The sequence below is a fragment of the Notolepis coatsorum genome (assembly GCF_963971535.1).
Source record: "Notolepis coatsorum genome assembly, chromosome: 12".
In the NCBI taxonomy this organism is placed as follows: Eukaryota; Metazoa; Chordata; class Actinopteri; order Aulopiformes; family Paralepididae; genus Notolepis; species Notolepis coatsorum.
In genome coordinates, this window is record NC_140176.1 from 30,928,677 (window position 1) to 30,950,105 (window position 21,429).

At 44.6% G+C, this 21,429-nt stretch overlaps 1 protein-coding gene across 1 annotated transcript in view; it reads right to left on the reverse strand.

Moving 5' to 3' along the window:
- The window catches only part of stau2 (staufen double-stranded RNA binding protein 2), a 411,601-nt gene that overhangs the window by 49,131 nt on the left and 341,041 nt on the right, over positions 1-21,429 (reverse strand). Inside the window, exon 13 of the mRNA XM_084325794.1 lies at positions 3,551-3,664. Within this exon, the coding sequence (XP_084181920.1) occupies positions 3,551-3,664 (114 nt within the window). The remainder of the gene's footprint in view (positions 1-3,550; positions 3,665-21,429) is intronic.

The following is a 21,429-nucleotide window of genomic DNA, read 5'->3' on the forward strand; positions in this document are numbered from 1 at the left end:
GCCCAAGTCCTTCAGTTCCACAGCCCAAGTCCTTCAGTTCCACAGCCAAGTCCGACATCACATCAATATAAATAAGTAAAGTATTGTTTTCATCTCTCTATATTAACGTAACTAGCTATTCATATCAATCGACATCACATCAATATAAATAACGTATTGTTTTAATCTCTCTATATTAACGTAACTAGCTATTCATATCAATCGAAATAACGTATTGTATTGTTTTCATCTCTCTATATTAACGTGATTCCATCAACACAACATAAATGTTCAAAACACGACTTCATTATTGCTTATCTCTGCAAACACGACTTCATTATTGCTTATCTCTGCTCTGTTCAAAACACAACTTCATTATTGCTTATCTCTGCTCTGTTTACGCTGGGTGGACGAGCAGTGAGTTTTAATATTGAGCGCGGCATAAGAAGTAGGTAATATGCTCTTGCGCGTGACGCGACTTTTGGCTTCATTATTCAGCCACAGGCAGGAGTTTTTAGGTCATGCATAATCTCGCCCACCAGACTCTTCTACCGAATTGACTAGGTCATGCGATTGGGCGCTGAGAGAAACGTCAGTGGCCAATCAGGCAGCGCAAACCAAACACGGAAGTGCAACCCCCTTAGGGAAAGTATTCACGCGTCCTGGTCATTGCAAACAGAGACTCCTACTGGTCGGTCGGGCGCCTGTTCAGCAGGGAGGGGATGTGGGGGAAATAGCGTGAACCATGCCATAGGGGCTATGTAGAGAGAGCACTAGGGGTGGGAATCGCCAGAGACCTCACGATACGATACTATCGCGATACTTGCGTCACGATACGATAGTATCGCAATACTAAATATATCGCGATACGCTGAGTATTGCGGATTAATTTTTTTTGGATCAAATTACATTTATTACCTTTTTTCAACTGCAAAGTAAAACTTTGTCAACATGTTTTATGTAATAAAATAAAGTTCAGTCTGTTCATCTCACTTCAATCATTTTTATTGCAGAACATGGTATTTTCTCAAGCTGACAGATGTAAACACTGTAATCTGTGTTGCATGTACCTGACAAACTGAACTGTTTGTATTACAGTCATATTCCAACTTGACTGAATGCACATGTGTGTGTGTGTAGACTACTGTACTATTACAGGTATTGAAATGAACAATGCAACTTCCTTATAAAAAAAAAAAAAAAAAAAAAAAAATTATGAATAATTAAATATCGATACTTGGCGTCCCTGTATCGATACAGTATCGCCAGGCAAAGTATCGCGATACTACATATCGATTTTTTTCCCCCACCCCTAGAGAGCACCATGCCATAGGGCTATGCAGAGAGAGCACCATGCCATAGGGCTATGCAGAGAGAGCACCATGCCATAGGGCTATGCAGAGAGAGCACCATGCCATAGGTCTATGTAGAGAGAGCACCATGCTATAGGGCTATGTAGAGAGAGAGCACCATGCTATAGGTCTATGTAGAGAGAGCACCATGCTATAGGGCTATGTAGAGAGAGAGCACCATTTTCCTGGTAAAAGAAATACCCAGGTAATTACCGGATAACGGAAACCCTGGTGTGTGTGCTTGTGTGTGTGGAATATTTGTGTGTGTATATGTGGAACTTAAGTACAGTAGGAAACACGTGGGACTCCAGAGGAACAAATGTGCAAATATTAACAGATTGTGACAAGTGATTTGAATGCTGATGTGAACACCTAGGTATTTGCGGGAGGGAGGGAACCCATTGTAATGAGCTCCAGGCAGGTTCAGTCTCCAGGCTGTCTCTGAAAACCCTGTCGTCGTTCGCCCACCGCCCCCCCCCCCCCCCCCCCCCATCACTCCCACATGGTCATGGAGAACCCGCTCTGATCCGCCTAGAGGGACTACTTTGTGGGCCGGGGTGTGTGTGGAGGGAGGGAGGGAGGGGGGGGGGGGCTAGGTTTGGTGTAGTGTCCTCTTATTGTTGGGTGTCCCTTTTGTGGGTGCACTCCTCACTGTACAGAGGAAAGAGAGAGAGAGAGGGAGAAAGAGAAAGGCCCTCTCTAACAGTCGGTCATGCCCCACTGCTCTTGGCAACAACAGATCCCAAGGACACGGGGTCTGACTGGCCTATATTGGCCTGGCTCTCGGCTAGCGGTGGCGGGGCGCTAGCCCCCCATCAGCTGGGCCATCCGGGGCCTTTATTAAAGCTTTGAAGAGGGCCGAACAAAGGGGCGTCCTATGTTTAGATGATAGAACGTAAGCAACTGGTTTTCTGCTTGGGCGGCGCAAGACAAAGAGCCACCTTCTGAATACAGGCAGTGAGAGGGAGAGAGAAAGAGAGAGCGCGCCACGGACCAAAAAACATTTTAAACTAAAAAACTAAAACAAAAACTTGGGAGATACCCACCAGATTTCATGGTAGTAATTACATAGAGAACTTAGAGGCGCCGAGAGAATGAGAAGAGAGGAGGGAGGGGAACGAGGGGATTGGCGCTCTGCAGATAACGCTTAGCCCCGCAAACGATTTAGTCATCTGCTTTCCTGGGTCCCAGAATCACGTTTAAAGTACTGTGGCTTGTATTCCAACAGATGGCGTTCTCACGCGGACCGGCTGCTTAAAGGAACGCACCAACATCATGGGAAATGCGCTTACTGTCTTCTCCAGAGTCAGACAAGAAGACGGATACCAATTTCCTATCTGTGTGTTCAGTAGAAAGATATCCGGCTGCAAGCTAGCCAAGCTTAGCACAAATGAATGGAAGCGGATACAGACCACTAGCCTAGCTTAAAACTCTGGTTTTTGGTCAACAGCTAGGCTAGCTGATCTGTATCCGCTTCCATTCATTTGTGCTAAGCTAAGCTAAGCTAAGCTAAGCTATAGATGCATTATTTACACATCCACACAAGCTAGCGTCTTTGTCACAAAGCTCAGATACTGGGAAAGAGACAATGCCAGGAATGGACGGGCGGGGGGGGGTATACATTACGTCCATAAAGTGAACAGGTTATACACTACAGTTGGCTGAGCCTCTAATGCTTCATTTATATTCAGATGTAAAAGTGGTTTGCGAAAGTTGCGGGAGCCTACCTCTCTCCCGCAAGCCTACTGGCGAGGCCTAGTGATGCAGCTGGCCAGAAATGTAACTGTGTGTCAAATCGACGTGAGCTGACGTGGACAGCACAGCGCTGTGATTGCCTTGAGTGTACCTCTGACGTACAGTACTTCTGGTACTCTTATCATCTTCGGTCGGAGCGTTCCGTTATCGATCGCGATGAACTATGTCACAAACATCAAACCAACGGCAGCTGCCGTTGAACCATATCTCGGCAAGTCACTAAACAACGGCCTGAAAACAAACAAACAACAAGGGAACAGGGTCTCTACAGGACTCTATCCTGATAGAATCCCAATTTGTGACACTGCGTTGTCTTGTTGTGATGACAGATGTTTTGAGTGTCTGTTTAGAGCGCGTCGTTCCTTTACCTTTCATTTTAGAACTTCTTCAAACTGCAGGTGTGACACTCCCCCCCTCCCTTTAAGCACACACACATGCACACACACACGCACACAGACCCTTACCTGGTCGTGGCTGGCTTGGAGGGAGGTCCCGGTGCCGTGGAAGGTCATCTGTACAGGTGAGAGTGTCAGGTAGGTGACGTAGTCCTTCCCACTCTGTCCGTCACTGTACTGCACCTGGAGAGAGACACACAAACAGTGAGATACTGTACTGCACCAGGAGAGAGACACGCAAACACACCAACAGTGAGATACTGTACTGCACCTGGAGAGAGACCCACAAACAAACGTGTCTTGCCTGGTCTTGTTGTCTTATTGTTATGATTTCATACGGGCCGTCACGCCCGTGCACAGGACTCAACCTATTGCGTGCTCCGGGTCTCGAGTTACAAGACAAAATATCCGGCGAGCGTCGTTTGACAAGCCGTTCCGAGGAGTGACCACGTCCGGTTGTAAACGGTCCTGAGACACATGGGTTTTGTAAGCAGTATAAGAACAACAGTGTTGAAATCAGAATGCAGAAAGAGAAATAAAGACAGATTATTTTCCATTTTACAGTGTTTTCACGTCACAACACAAGAGAAATGGATTAGCATAATAAAGGAAAATGTATACAGACCACATGATATGGATATTGTTAAGTAGTGGTTATCGCCCAAAGCAGAACATGTATCACCGGTACAGAATGTGTACATCGGTGTGTCTCTATTAAGATTTCCCATAACATAACAAACATGAGGGGGAAAAGCAGAGCGTTCAACAAAAGGCGATTAGCTTCATCTCATAAGCGCTCAGAGCTCTAACCAGGGGCTCTGCGATTAGGTTCATCTCATAAGCGCTCAGAGCTCTAACCAGGGGCTTGGTGATTAGGTTCATGTCATAAGCGGTCAGAGCTCTAACCAGGGGCTCGGCGACGAGGAGTTTTGGAACGGGCCGAAGATACTACAGAGGAAATCTACCGTGGCTAATTGCCATCAAAGCAAATTTGACGGGCAATTTCCCCACACTTTCAAGATGGCAGCAGAGGGGGAAGAGAGGGATTTGGGCGGAGGGGTGATGACATCATGGGCGACCCCTCATCATTGAGAGGTTAACTCTGCAGGCATTCCTAAATGCTGTGCAATCAGGACTGTTATGACATGATGCTCCGCTGGGACAATCTGCTCCTGAGATCCAAGGGCTTGGGTAATACTGCCTGCCTCTATGTCTGGCCTACTTCTCACTGGCCTTGCATATGTGCGTGTGTGTGCGGGCATGTGAGTGTGTGAGTGTGTGTGTGTGTTTGGTGTGTATGAGTGTGTGTCTGATGTGTATGTGTGGTGTTTGCCTGGCCTACTTCTGCTAAGGACAGCTGGAGGCACCTCGATAAATGGCGCAAATGAATACACTGACTGTGTACAGAACACAGAGCAGAGTGAAGCGACGTGGAGCAGAAGAGACACAGTGAGGAGTAGAATGACCTCCGCCAGGGTGGAGCCTCGGTGACTTTCTCCATGGCTCCTCTGACGGGGCGGGGAGCTGCGACTCCTCAAGCTAATGCTAACAGGGCTAAAGCTGCGACTCCTCAAGCTAACACTAACAGGGCTAAAGCTGCGACTCCTCAAGCTAACGCTAACAGGGCTAAAGCAGCGACTCCTCAAGCTAATGCTAACAGGGCTAAAGCTGAGACTCCTCAAGCTAACGCTAACAGGGCTAAAGCAGCGACTCCTCAAGCTAACGCTAACAGGGCTAAAGATGAGACTCCTCAAGCTAACGCTAACAGGACTAAAGCTGAGACTCCTCAAGCTAACGCTAACAGGGCTAAAGCTGAGACTCCTCACGCTAACGCTAACAAGGGTAAAGCTGAGACTCCTCAAGCTAACGCTAACAGGGCTAAAGCTGAGACTCCTCAAGCTAACACTAACAGGGCTAAAGCTGAGACTCCTCACGCTAACGCTAACAAGGGTAAAGCTGAGACTCCTCAAGCTAACGCTAACAGGGCTAAAGCTGAGACTCCTCAAGCTAACGCTAACAGGGCTAAAGCTGCGACTCCTCAAGCTAACGCTAACTATGCTAAAGCAGCATGACTGTAAATGAGGGAAACCTTGAGTTTAAATTAAGATTTTAACACTAACCATGCTAAGGCTGCGACTCCTCAAGCTAACGCTAACTAGGCTAAAGCTGCGACTCCTCAAGCTAATGCTAACTAGGCTAAAGCTGATGCTAGCTGTGTCTCAAGATGTCACTTAGCGAAATGTGACTGAAAACAAGAGATGCATGTTGTAGATGCAGTGGAGCTTGCACGGTCGTAAAAGTATGTATAATCCCTTTATACATCCTCAGCAGGAAGGGTACAACTCTGGAAGCTAAGGGTCAGTACCATTGTTCGTCAAACAGTGTCGAACTTCAGCGCTACAGTCTACAGCATAGTAGTATAGACATATTAGCATAGTAGGTAGTAATATAGGCAAGGTAGATTCCTTAGTAGCGAAGTGCATAATAGTAAAAGACAAAAGGTTAGTTGTTGTGAAGGGCCAGATTAAACTGAATATATATATGTATCGTTTGATATACCTTGTATATTATTTATATATATACACGGAATATCCCTTTACCTGCATACAGATCAGAGTAATATTCGCTCTCCTATTGGACAGCGGCCCCAGGCGCCAACGACCAAGCCCCCAACGGCAAGTTCAAAGGCAACTCCGGGCATGTCAGTACATGCCCAGAGTCTGCGTAGTAATACGAGACAAGAACTGAGGTTGGGACTAGATATTCACCTTACGTATAAATACGGCGCAGGTGTAAACAGCAGTAGTCTTACCAAAACCTTAATGCCTTCACCACGAGTCCACGTGCAGTGAAGTGAGCAACCTTGCATCTAAGTAGAGCATTGAGAACCGCGTGCGAATAGAATGTTAAAGTGTCAGAGTTTAACGCAGTAACGTTGAGTTCGACTTAATCTAATGTGAAGTAATAGTCGATCATTTATTGTGTATCGTGCGGCTACAGTTCTTCCGTGACCAGCATTACCATCGGTTCGTCGCGTCTTTAGCTAGTGCACTTATCCAGGCTGTGCGGCCTAAATCCGTGCCCACACCCGAGGAGTCCTAGGCGAGAACCGTTGGATATGTACACAGGAGAATCGACACCGGCGATTGCAGAACCATTTCTGGTTGGATTATATTGCTTTGGGACCGTGACCACCGGAGAAGAGCACCGTTGATTCCACTGTCGTTTGGGATTTAACCTCGTGAGGATCACCACTCGGGCCCGCCTCGTGGAAGGGGCTGGCTAGCTGTCGTCAATGCTGTCGAGCATCTTGGATTACAACTATTGCTTTGTCTGCTGATCAAGGGAGTACAAGCACCGGCTCCTGTATCTGGAGCCTCTTTATTCCTCGTTGACCCAGACTGGGTACCCGAACATTCCTCTACCCCTCCCGGCCTTACACCCCGGAGGGAACCCAGTGTCTCCTGTTGGTACCGGTGTGGCCCATGTAATTGCTATACCACAGGTGGCGTCAGCTTAGACCCATCATAGTATTCCTACTATTCTCATTGACTTATGCTCTTGACTGACTTTACGTATGTTCTTCGCCATACAAGCGCGAGCCTAATTCTCAATCTGTAACCTAACGTTGCTTAATAATAATAAATAACCCTCCAATATAATTTATGTGTCAATGCCGTATTCTTGTGTAGGTGTTCACCATATATATTCATGTACTGTATGGCCAGTAATTAAAGTACATAACTAGTAGTGGTTTAATATATCACAATCTTTAATACAGTCAGGGTTTTGTAACCCCTCAGTTACATTAGTAGTTTTTTTATTGATATTATCAATTGAAGAGGTGTGTTTTTAGTCAACGGCGGAAAATCAAGCGGGTTTCAACTGTCCTGACTGTGGTGGGGAGTTCGTTCTACCATTGTGGAGCGAGGACTGAGAATAGCATGTTTCTATTTGATGACCCTTCCCCCCTGATTCTAACCTATAGGACGTTGCGGTTACACGGTACGCATCTGGGAGTCACCTGCACACTCAAGCAACTGACAGCGAGTGACTGAGTCCGAAAAGAGAGCGAATGAACAAATACATTTACATGGAAGTGAGTGAATCAGTGAGTACGCTGAATAGGATAATAAACAAATACAAAAGGAACGCACGTCTCAGGTCTCTCGGTATAAAGTGTAGGCATCTCAGAGGCATGCATAATACATCTCCCCGTCTCCTGTATCCATGATAATGAGGGCTATTCGTCAAAGTGCCAAACAACCTGCCATCTGCTTCAGGAAGTCGCCATAATGCATAAATACATTATGCATCATGAATGGCAATATGTCACTTAGAATAAACTGGAAGTGAGGATGAGTGGAGGTGAATGTGTTGGGCTGATGTCAATTTATGTACAATGTGTGTGTGTGTGTCGGTTTTTCTGGGTAAATGCGTAGGTTATAGATTTTTTTCTTTTTTCAGGGCAGGACATTATTTATTTATTTGTTTAAAATCTTGGGCTGGCCTTGAGTTTATACAAATATGAATAATCAGTAACACTCAGTAGTACTAATTTACATATTTTATACCCAGTTTAATCACCGCACATTGTATATTACTATTGCACTTTACTGTTACATTTGCACTCTGGTTGGATGTACTGTAATTGTGCTGTATGTCGGGTCGAGTCATGATCGGCGCCACGTCACTTACAGTAAGTTAGTTACCCAAAGCCACACCCCTCGTTTGTTTACAGTTACCCAAAGCCACACCCCTTGTTTGTTTAGTTACCCAAAGCCACGCCCCCTGTTTGTTTACAGTTACATTTACATTACATTTACATTTAGTCATTTAGCTGACGCTTTTATCCAAAGCGACTTACAAGTTCTGTACGACAAGCCATCAGGAAGGGCACAACTCTATCAGCTGAGCAACAATGTTCATCAAAGTGTTGAGTGCTACAGTGTAGGTTAGTTTATTAGGACAAGTGCATGACAGTACGGTTAGTTAGGGTTAGATTTTTTATTTTTTTTTTAATTCAGATAATGGTTGAAGAAGTGCGTCTTTAGTCGACGGCGAAAGATTGGACGTGATTCGGCTGTCCTAACTGGGGTGGGTAGTTCATTCCACCATTGTGGGGCAAGGACTGAGAATAGGCGACTTCTCTTTGATGACCCTCCCGGAGCTTGGATAGGAGTAGGTCTGAGGCGGCCAGAAGATGCAGAGCGTAGGGGTCTTGAGGGTGTGTAGTTAGAGACCATTGACCGGAGGTAGGCGGGAGCGGTTCCCTTTGCCGCACGGTATGCTAGGTCGAGGGCCTTGAAGCGGATTCGTGCAGCAATGGGGAGCCAGTGCAGGTCCCTAAGAAGTGGGGTGACGTGGGCCGACTTCGGTAGGTTTGAGATCAGGCGGGCCGCTGCGTTCTGAATGAGTTGAAGAGGCTTAGTGGCAGTGGCCGGGAGGCCAGCGAGCAGTGCATTGCAGTAGTCGAGGCGGGAGATGACTGTTGATTGGACGAGGAGTTGGGTGGCTTCTTTTGTCAGGAAGGGGCGTATCCTTCTGACGTTGCTCAGGAGGAATCGGCAGGTTCTGGTCGTCGCTGCGATGTGAGCAGAGAAGTTCAACTGGTCGTCGAGGACAACACCAAGGTTCTTGGCGGTCGGGGACGCAGTCACAGCTGCATTCTCGACTGTGATTGAAAGGTCGGTTAGGGGGGAGGATTTGGCCGGCAGGTGGAGCAATTCTGTTTTGCTTAGGTTCAGTTTGAGGTGGTTGGACGTCATCCAGGCTGAGATGTCGGACAGACAGGCCGAGATCCGCACAGAGACGTGGATATCTGAGGGAGGGAAGGAGAGGAAGAGTTGAGTATCGTCGGCATAACAATGGTAGGAGAAGCCATGAGACGTGATAATGTTACCCAGTGATTTAGTGTAGAGGGAGAAGAGAAGGGGTCCTAAAACCGAGCCCTGGGGGACACCCGTCCGCAGGGGGCGGGTGGCCGACAGGGTCCCTCTCCATGACACTTGGTAGGAGCGGTCATTGAGGTATGATGACAGCCATGTCAGCGCAGAGCCAGCCACTCCCATTCCTGCGAGGGCCGCAAGGAGGATCTGGTGGTTGACTGTGTCGAAGGCTGCAGATAGATCTAGGAGAATCAGGACAGAGGAGAGGCCTTTCGCTTTTGCTAAGTGAAGTGCCTCTGTGACCGCAATGAGGGCTGTCTCTGTGGAGTGACCAGTCCTGAAGCCTGACTGATTAGGGTCTAGGAGGTCATTCTGTAAGAGATAAGTAGTAAGTTGGTTGGATACAGCACGTTCAAGTGTTTTAGAAAGGAAGGAGAGAAGAGAGACAGGACGGTAGTTGCCTATGACGGTAGGGTTCAGGGTTGGTTTTTTTATGAGCGGCGTGACTCTGGCTTGTTTTAGGGAGGTGGGGACCACCCCCGAGTTGAGTGAGGAGTTGATGGTTGCAGTTAGGAATGGGAGGATGTCTGGTGCTATGGTCTGGAGGAGTGGGGAGGGTAGCTGGTCCAGCTGGCAAGTAGTCGGACGGTTTGACGTTACCAGTGTCAGGGTCTCTGCTTCTGTAATGGGAGAGAAAGATGACAGAGTGAAGGATGAGGTTCTCGATTCAGCATTTGGAATGGGTGGGGGTTGGGAGAAGGAGCTGCGGATGTTCTCCACTTTTTCCTCAAAGAAGATCGCAAAGTCTTCGGCAGAGAAAGATGAGGGAGGGGGGGGTGGGGGGGGAGTGAGGAGGGAGGACATGGTAGCATGCAGTTTGCGAAGATTCTTGGCAGAGGCCTCGATCCTATGGTGGAAGAAAGAAGCTTTGGCATTAGTGATGGTTTTGGAGAATGTTAACAAGAGGTTGTGATATGTGTCGATGTCAGCAGTGAGGCGTGACTTTCTATACTTCCTTTCAGCTGCTCTCAGGACCTGTCTTTGTTCTCTCACTGGATCTGTCAGCCATGGACTGGGTGGGGAACGGCGGGCAGGTTTCTCAACGAGGGGACAGAGCTTGTCGAAGGAGGTTGCAAGGGCTGAAAGGAGGGTGGAGGTTGCCATCTCTGTGGAGAGAGCAGAGAAGGTGTCACTCAAAGGTAGAGCGGATAGTATGTCAGAGGAGAGGGTGGAGGGGGATAGGGAGGGCAGGTTGCGTCTGAGTGAGACTGTTTGAGTTGGGGTGAAGACCTTTCGGTTAAGCATGAGAGTTAGTGAGAAGGATATGAAGGAATGGTCAGATACATGTAGGGGAGTTACCGTGGTGTTAATGATGCTGGAGTTACGGGAAAATATGAGATCCAAGGAGTTGCCTGCTTTGTGGGTGGGAGGCATGGCAGTGGGAGTCAGGTCAAACGATTGTAGGAGGGAGACTACTATGACTGACTGAGATGAGTCAGGCAGGTTGAAGTCGCCCAGTAGAAGGAGAGGGGTACCATCTTCCGGTAAGGAGCTAAGAAGCATGTCCAGCTCATCTGTGAAGTGATCGAGTGTACCTGGAGGGCGGTAGAGTGTAACAATGGTGAGATTGAAAGGATTAGAGACAGATACTGCATGATATTCGAGAGAGGAGAGTGACAGTTCTGGGAGTGGTGTTACGTTTGTAGCCCATGAAGGAGATGTCATGAGGGCAGTTACCCGAAAGCCACGCCCCCTGTTTGTTTACAGTTACCCGAAGCCACGCCCCTTGCTTGGGGGATAGATATACTTTCTTCCCATAGAGTTAAATGCAATTTCAAAATTCTTTTAGCCGTTCATAAGTCAAAAAGAATGCCTAAAAGTTGCAAAGTTGTTTGATTAACTTCTAATTAGAGAAGAAATCCAGATGTCAAGTTCTTTCCTTTACCTGATCCTAAAACAGAGCCTCATTTATGAGACTGTGGCTCCAAGCCCTGAGACGTGAGGATGCTTCAGGAAACCTTCCCGCAGTCTATGCTGTGTGACAAAATAAAAAAAACACTGCCTGGTTTGGGCCTAATTCTGCATGTGATTAGCATAAATTAGCCTCACTGTAAAGAGGAGTCTTGTGTGTTTCTATTGAGCCCATTCATTCAGGTATCTTGAGGTGAGAAGGACCCATGATGCCCGACATGACGTTTTCCTCCAATCAAATTAAAGCTAGCTTAAAATAGCATAGCTTTGGAGCTAAATCTACATCTACTCATTTACTAATATGACTTCCGGCCAGATCCTGGTAGTGGCGCTGTCTCGAGAATGGAGTACTCCTTGTTTTCAGACCGGATGTTATTTTTTTTTCATTCTGGCCTACTTTTTCTGTTAGCCTGAAGCTATGCCTTCATCAGATCGCATGGAATACTTCTTGCGACGCCAAATTCAGTATGCAGTAAAGGAATATAGCATCAGCCAATGGACATATCGATCTACCAGATGGCGATCAATAACTGGGAAATCCTTTTTGGGATCCAACCGGCCACAGGTAAGAGCTATTTGACGTAAATTACAGCCTGATCGGGCCTTGTTCTCATATCCAACCCTCTCATCAGCGTATGAGGCTTCAATAACGAATGCCGTTATTGGTAATCAATAATCAGAAACGACTTCCCCCGCCCCCCCCCTTTCATGCATTCATGGTGGAACATGATATCGATCATATGCATTTAGATTTTTATCTCTAGCTTGTGTATGGCCGAAACGCCAATCGATTTAACGTTATTAGCTATTAGCCCTGTAACTAGCTTTGCAGGAATTACCCCAGACCATTCCGATATAACGTTCATATTCACAACGCTATAAAATGGGAACGTATTGATGAAAAAATTATTTCTTTATGGCATATTGAAGGGAAGGTTTATAGTGTCAATTGACAATGATAATAGACACATAGCAATACTTTAAAATATAGATTTAGCTCTACAAACAACCTCACACATAGTTAAACCTTGTTATGAGAAGCTGGCCTTATAGAGTGGGCCCGTCTAATCCCAGTGGCCGTCAATGTGTTAAATATGGCTAATCCAACAGCAGGATATTGCAGATAAGATAACAGATAAGTGCTTGGGTTATAAATAGGGATGTTTGATATTGGCTTTCTTACCGATATCCGATATACCGATATTGTCCAACTCTTAATTTCCGATACCGATATCAACCGATACCGATATATGCAGGGTCCCCCCCCTCAAAAAAAAAACGAAATCATGTCAGGTAACTAAAATCACATATCTCTTGTCGTGGAATTAACACAACATTATGCATACTTTTGACAATAAAATTATGCATTGATGTCTTAATTTCACTGGATGCATTCAACAAGGCTTTCTAAATGTAAACATGATCTATGCAAAATATGACAACTACTTCAACTTAAGTTAGGCTATGGAAAAAAAGTTAAATTTATTTAGTCTCAAACAGCAGCTTGGATCACACTCTCCCTGAGATAATCCTGACAAACGCCCACAACTCCTACGTAAACGTAAACAACATTGTACTTATACAACTGTGAGGTACAGTTGTGTGCAAAAAGTGTGTGCAAAGTAAAGTGCAAATTACTGAAACAAGATAAAAGATAAAAAAAAAAATAACTTCCAACAGTGCTGGACTAGCAGCCCCAGTCATTAGCCTACTTGGGGTAACACAATCTTTCAAATAAACTGGGCTCAAGCCCTGCTCTAGATGAGCTCTACATGTAACTGGCCAGTGCCCATAATTTGGCTAAAACTAATGTATTTTTGTTTTTTATCGATGGACTCGTTATTAACACATTGACTGCCATGCTGTTTTCCCATCTTTGTACTTAATGTGCCAGCGCTGTAAAGTATAGGGATTTACACTGTGCATTGCGGTGTTTGCAGGGCTATATCTATATTCTATATTATAGCTATGGAGACAATACTATGGCTCATTTGACATTAACAATCCATCGTTCATGTTACGGACGGTGTCCTTATGTGTATATATATGGGGGTTATGTATGTTATCTGTTGTGCGTGTGTGTATATAGGCATGTTTTGGTTGTTCTGTTTTTGTCTCCCTCCTGTGTAACATATCCCAATCCCATTCTCAGGTGTCTCCCAGTTACAGCAGCAGAAGCAGCAGCAGCAGCTGAGGCTCATCAGACTAATTAACCTCCACATCCCTTCATATACCCCAATTGTGTGCAGTGTTGGTTAGCTCTTTTGGCTCAGTGTGGTGGTGGGTGTCTCTCTGTGTTTGGTGATAATTCTGTGTGTGCCTGCGTGGACCAAACCCTGTGTGGGGTATATATGCTGTTGGCCCTGTCTTGCCATTTACCACTGTATGTGGGGTATGTATATTTGAGCTAGGTAATGCTCTATTTGCTCTAATGTTTGGTGTGTGAGCTAGGTAATGCTCTAGTGATAATTCTGTCTGTGCCTGAGCTAGGTAATGCTCTAGTGATAATTCTGTGTGTGCCTGAGCTAGGTAATGCTCTAGTGATAATTCTGTGTGTGCATACGTGGACCAAACCCTGTGTGGGGTATATATGCTGTTGGCCCTGTCTTGCCATTTACCACTGTATGTGGGGTATGTATATTTGAGCTAGGTAATGCTCTATTTGCTCTAATGTTTGGTGTGTGAGCTAGTTAAATGCTCTATTGCTCTCATTGTTTGGTGTGGGTGTTTCTTAGAGATGTCCAGGTAGAGGTACATTTGGTAGAGCTGGCGAAAGCTCTGGTTCACTCCATTGTGTTTTGGTGTGCTTTAGTTTGTTGTACATTTCTGTCTTACCCATAACCTGTTTGTGTATTTGTTTATTCCTTGTGTCACCCAGCCTATGGTGATTGCTTTGCTTTGTATTAACCTTTTGTTTCGCACACAGGGACATTGAGGGCAGGAAGATACCCTGGGTCTACATTTTGCATCACGTAGGTGACCAACTGTTAAAGACACCAGCTTTAGAGTGAGCACCACCACCTGTACTTTGGGGCGTTCGCGCCTGTAAAGGGGGGGTGGGCTTTTGTTTCTTTTTGATATTTGATTTGGTGCTCACTGTGTTGCTGATCTTGACTTTTGTGAAATAAATATTATTATTTTGCAAATTGTTTTGTGTCACTGCACCCTCACCTATCCTGTCTGTGGCCTAGTGTTGCGTCTCCCTACGGGGGTACGTAACAGTTCAACATGTGAAAAAGAATACATTTTTTCATGTATACGTTCACGTGTTATACCGTGGTGAATATTGTATAGTTTCAGAGTGATCCTGGCAAATTCCTGAAAACGGCGCTATGGAGCAATACGTGAATTTTGCTAAAAGCGTTGGCATTGCTCGCCTGTACACGCTACTATTTCCAATTCAAAGGTATATATAATTTTTTTATGCTTTGATCGCCAGTAACAGCATTTGTTTTGAATACTACATACGTTGATCGGCCGGATCGATATGAAATCATTGTAGGATCAAGGTCAAGTTTCAAGTTTCTTTATTAGTTGTCATACAGAAGTACAGAATACTTTTATACAAAATGCTTCTTTCTGTTACGCTCCAGAGACTGTGCTAGACAAAAATAGATAAGTATAAAATAAAATAAGTATAGCAAGTAAAAAATAGAAGTCACGTACGTAGACACAAGTGTTCAGTATGTACATATGTACAATGTTCAATGCAGAGTAGAAGTAACTGAGTTACCATACAATATACTATACAATATACTAATATACAATATACTATATAGTGCAAAGCAGAAATGGGATGAGGTACAATTTAGGTACAATTTACAGTAAGGTGTAATGAGGTATGGGTTGTAGTGCAAATTCTTTACCAATAAATGTAAAGTGTGTTTAGGTGTTCTAAAGTGTGTAAAGTGGGTGCTGCAGTGAGTTGTTTGTTTAAAGTGAGTGTGTGCGTGTGGATGTGTGTGCTGCGAGTGCATTTGATGGTTGTTACATAGTGTTATTGTTCGTTGAGCATCCTGATGGCCTGGGGATAGAATCTTCTTCTGAGTCTTTCTGTGCTTGCCATGAGACTCCGGTATCGCTTGCCTGACCGCAGCAGTTCAAAGAGGCAGTTGTTTGGGTGGCTGGAGTCTGTGATCATTCTCTTAGCCTTACCCATGCACCGCTTGTTGTAAATGTTCTGGAGGGTGGGAAGCCCCCCTCAAATTGTGCGTTCGGCTAAACGGGCCACTCTCTGTAGTCTGCTGGCAGGTGGAATTGATGTCATATAGTCCTTACCTTTACTAGGAGGTATCCCAAAAAGATATTCCAATTGTCTGATCGCGATTTCCAGTATTGATGTCGACACGAAGTGGCACGGGATATGCCTCAAGTGTGCTGAATGCGTTTCGAAGTGCTCGCCCGGACCATATACGATGTAACACAGAGTGTGAAATAAGGTTTCAAAGGGTGGGCGATACTGCCACCTAGCAGGATGCGGCCAGTATTGCGCTTTTGGGATTTCAGAATGATTTCCTATGGCAACACAGAGGTCCGTGAACCTGTAATGAATAAGAAAATCGAATAAAAGAAAACTACCAAAACCAGAGAAATCTCAGATCGGGCACCCAGCGCATGGCGAGTTAACCCGATAAATCTCGGGTCTGGCAGCCAATGTGTTAACACTTTGAGTGCCAGGGACGCGATTTGTCGTTAGTTCATGCCGCCAGTTGAGTGCCAGCGGTCCAGCCTCCTCATGTTACTTTTCCGGCGAGGCATCTGAAGAAACCCAAGTTGATCGCCGACCCTCAGAACAGCGTGGATTATGTATTTCCAGTACCCAGCGCTGAATCAATAAACACGATCGATATTTGAAATGGCGATCAGGAATTGGAATCATCTTTTTGGATAACATCTGATCTGAGGTAAGCAATTTATTTGACCAGTCTTGGGGTAATCGGATCTATTTTGACCTATATATCAACGTGTGCCCTATGTGTGTGTGTGTGTCTGTGTGTGCGCGCTGATCAGGAAATGAGAGAATATATTTTTCAGATTGCTTCTCTAGCGTGCATAAATACACATATACTATCTGTAACTGAGGGGTTACAAAACCCTGACTGTATTAAAGATTGTGATATATTAAACCACTACTAGTTATGTACTTTAATTACTGGCCATACAGTAATAGCACAGCTCCAGGGAAACGGAACTGCCCCGTGCCACCATCACCACCACCACCACCACCATCACCACCACCACCACCATCATCATCATCATCACCACCACCAGCTAAGTACCTAGCTTAGCTTCAGCTTAGCCTAACCTGAAAAGAAATAAAGGAAGATGCCGGGACTCGGCTCTCCCACAGAATGTACTAATTGCTTGGAGATGAGAAAGAGGATTGTAGAGCTGGAGGCTCGGGTTTCTACCCTGTACCAAATACAGCAGGATGAGCAACTCATTGACTCTATTTATGAAGCTACTACAAATATAGCCAACAATACCATGATTGAGAACTGGCCTATGCTAGTAACTACAGAACAGCACCACCCAAAAGACGGTCCTTGGCACAACCAAGGAGCTAGACCAAAGCAGTGGATCACCGACAAGGATAAAAGGAGAAATAAACGATCCAGGACCTCACCCCCGGTACCGCCAGGAAATAGTTTCAACCTACTCTCGGAAACACGCATATCAACACCCAAGGCAAAGAGACATAGAAGCGTAGCTAACAACGCTAACGAAGAAAACAGCGAGCGTAACGGAGCTCACGCTAACGACGCTAATAGCAAGAATACCGGAGCTCACGCTAACACTAGCGAAGCAAACAGCTGGCATGCCGGAGCTCACGCTAATGCTAGCGAAGCACACGCTAACGACGAGACGACGAGGAAAACAGAGCCACTAGCGACACGGCTGGCAAACACGACCCAGACCGAGCGAACGGCTAACAGCGAAGAGACTATCATGCGCCGAGAACGTTGCGGTAGCCAACGCCGAAGGTACGGGACCAGCGTTAACATGAAGGCTAACGAGGCTTCACCAAGGCCACAGGACTGTGGAAAGAACCGGCAGACTAGGCCTAGCCCAAAAACAAACGGCCCCAAAACTGTTGGAAAGAAAAATGCTAACCTCACACAGAAAATAGACTGCATACTGATTGGAGATTCCATAACAAGGTATGTGGAGATGGCAAACACAGAAAATATCTGTCTAGACAATACAACTGTGAAAGAGCTAGCCGAAAAACTTCCAACACTAATCAGACCAGGAATAACAAAAATTGTCATTCACTCTGGATCGTTTGACATCCTGCGAAAGAAGACTGGCACAGAGACTTTGAAAGACGATTTCACACGTTTAATGAACACACTAGACAAACATCAGTCTGTGTACACAAACACTGATGTGTCCATCAGTGGACCAATTGCATGCTTTCGCAGAGGACAGGAAGCATTCAGTCAACTCCTAAATTTTAATTCATGGTTAGGGGCTGCATGTCTCGTACACGGCCTGAAATTCATTGACAACTTCAATGTTTTCTGGAATGAATGAATGAATGAATGAAAACTTTATTTAACAGATTGCAGAATGGGTACAATACAGTACGGCTCAATACATACAATTGTTAAGGGGATGCAGACCTGAGAAAGACGTTTGTCTTGTTTCCATCAGGGTCCCCCATTTTCAATTCATATAGACATATATGACATACATGACATACAGATAGTCAGTACTGCTACATCTATACATTTATGACATACCAGATTTGCAAATACAGTACTGTTTGTGATACAGAAGGAGTCAAGAAAAGGGAGTATATACATTTGACGTAGAAACTGTACATTGGAGGTTGGGTGGGGGGGGTTGGGTACATTGGGATATTGACAACCATACTGGGTAATTTACATTGGAGGTGGTTGGGGGGGGGGGGGGGGCGGGGGGCATACTGTATAAACAAGTAACACTGTACATTGAGGGGGGGGGGGGGGAGGAGACACTGTACAAACAAACACAATTGTACATTGAACTATTGACAACCATACTAGGTAAATGACTGTACATTGGAGGGGGTTGGAATGATTGGGTTAGGATATTTACAGGGGCCAGTGTTGAATTGCAGTCTCCCGTAGGTGTCCCTTGAGAGAGGTTTTGAAAGTGGGTAGTGATCCACATTCCTTTACAGCTTTGGGTAGGGCGTTCCACATTGATGTGGCATAATTGCGAAACGTGTTTAGTCCCTTATTTGAGCCGAATCTGGGTTTGACATGATTTGTGGAGCTCCCTCTGGTGTTGTGATCGTGGTATTCACTGACCTTTGGGAAGTATTTTGACATGTACATGGGTACCTTGGTCGTGTAGTGTATCTTGTAGACCAGGCCCATTGCAAGTTGTTGTACTCTGTCGTCTACTCTAAGCCATCCTAGGTTGTCGAAGTGGGCAGGGGTGAGGTGGGTTCTAGGAGTAAGGTCAAGCAGTAGTCTGACCAGTTTGTTTTGAGATGTTTGTAATTTTGTTTTTAGCGCCTTTGAGGTGCTTTGGTACCATGAGGTGCAAGCATAGTCGTAGTACCCCTGAATGGAGACCCTGAATAACCCAGAACGTTTTCAAAGAAATGGCTTCTTCCCAAATCGCTTAGGTTCAAAGCTCCTATCAGCAAACATGCGTCATGCCTTGATGGCCTCCAAGAATATTAAGCTCACACCAGCACGAGAGATAGTCATGAAGGACACAATCTCACCACGAAGTACAGCACAAGACGTCCCCCCCCCGTCCCCCCCCCCCATATCACACAAGGCCATCTCGTCTGATCAAATGTCCCCGAAAGCACAGTGCAGTCAGTACGGTACAGTATAGCACAATTACCATGCCATCTCTAAAAACATACAAGTAATCATAACTAGCCAATGGCATGGTGAAAAATATACGCCACCAATGCGTTTACCTGCTATTAACCTCAGGGCCATCACGGTCAAACCAAAGCAGACCTCCTCTAAAGAAGTCCAACAAATAAAATTAGCTTTCCTAAATGTCAGATCACTGAATAATAAAACATTCTTAGTAAATGATCTGATTAAAGAAAATAACTTAGATTGCATCTGCCTAGTAGAGACATGGCTAAATAATGACACAGCTACATCAATAATGATAGAAGCTTGTCCACCAGACTATAACTTTTTTCAAATACCCAGAAAAAATAAAAGGGGCGGAGGAGTTGCAGCAATCTTCTCCTCAAAACTCTTGTTTAGAATCACAGAACTAGGTGAGTTCATGTCAATGGAATATCTTGCCATTGAACTAAAAACAGAATCAACTATTATTGTCACAATATACCGCCCGCCTAGACACTCACCAATATTTATACAGGAGCTCTCTGAACTGATCTCACTATGTGTTACCGGATATGATAAGGTGATCCTAAATGGAGACCTGAACATCCATTTTAATAAGAAAACAGACTCCAAAACTATGGAACTAAAAAATCTACTGGATAGCTTTGACCTAATACAGCATATAACAAATGCAACTCACCGGCTTGGGAATACACTAGACTTAGTTATAACAACAACTGGGCTAAGCATAACAAATATCTCAATAACTGAATTACCTCTCTCCGACCATCACTGTATATTTTTTGATACTCAAATAACCCTTACTAAAACAAAAAAAGAAATCATAGTTAAAAAGAGGCTCCTAAACGACAAAGCTGAATCAAAGTTCATTGATCTTATCAGACTACATGAACCACACAATCATGACAGCTCTCTAAATGAAATGGTAGAAAATCTCAATGATGCAATGTCATCTATATTAAATTCTGTCGCCCCATTAAAAACGAAAAAGAAGAAAACTAGAGCCTCGCCCTGGTTAAACTATAATACGGTCAACAAAGAAAAAAGGAAATGTCGTGCAGCGGAGCGAAAATGGAGAAAAACAAAAACCACCATATGCTGTGATATATACAAAGATGCTTTAACTGCTTATAATAAAACCATCCGCTTAGCAAGGAAAGATTACTTCTCTAAAATCATTACAGAAAATGCTGGAAACTCCAGAATCCTCTTTTCCACTATTAATGTACTACTCAACACTGCCCCTACACCTCCTCAGTCATTAACGGTTAAGTGTGAAGAACTTGCACTATTCTTTAACAACAAAATAACCTTGATCAGGGCCAGCATTACTCATGATGGAAATAAAGTTGATTGCGGCAAACCGTGCAATGTAACCATGAGAAGTTTCACATGCATCACATTAGATGTACTCTGCAAAACTGTCTCAGAATGTAACTCCTCCACCTCAGACATTGACCCTATACCTACAGCTTTCTTCAAACGGGTATTTAATAGTGTTTCAAGCCCTGTGCTAGATATCATAAACACTTCCCTTAGGACTGGTATTTTCCCGGATGCCTTTAAAACAGCAGTTGTAAAGCCATTACTAAAAAAACCTAACTTGGATAGTAATGAAATGGCAAATTATCGTCCAATATCCAACCTACCATTCATTAGTAAAGTACTTGAAAAGATAGTTTCAGTTCAAATAAATTCCTTTCTTGAAGAAAACAACATCTTAGAAGAATTTCAGTCAGGATTCAGAAAATATCACAGCACTGAAACTGCCCTCACCAAAATAATCAGTGACCTCAGACTAAACTCTGACGAGAATAAGATCTCCATCCTTATCCTGTTAGATCTCAGTGCAGCATTTGATACAATCGATCACGATATTCTAATCGATCGTCTTGAAAACCATGTCGGTTTCTCAGACCATGTGCTGGGCTGGTTTAAAACATACATCAGAGGGAGGAAATTCTATGTTAAACTAGGAGATCACATGTCTGATATATACGACAACAACTATGGAGTTGCACAAGGGAGTTGCTTAGGTCCTTTACTCTTCTCCCTTTACATGTTACCGCTGGGTGATATCATCAGAGAACATAATGTAGATTTCCATAGCTATGCGGATGATACACAACTGTACATATCTGCTGAACCAAATGATACAGCGATTAGCTCCATTACAGACTGCTTACTGGCAATAAATAAATGGATGAGTAAGAACTTCCTGAAACTAAACGAGAACAAAACTGAAATTCTAATT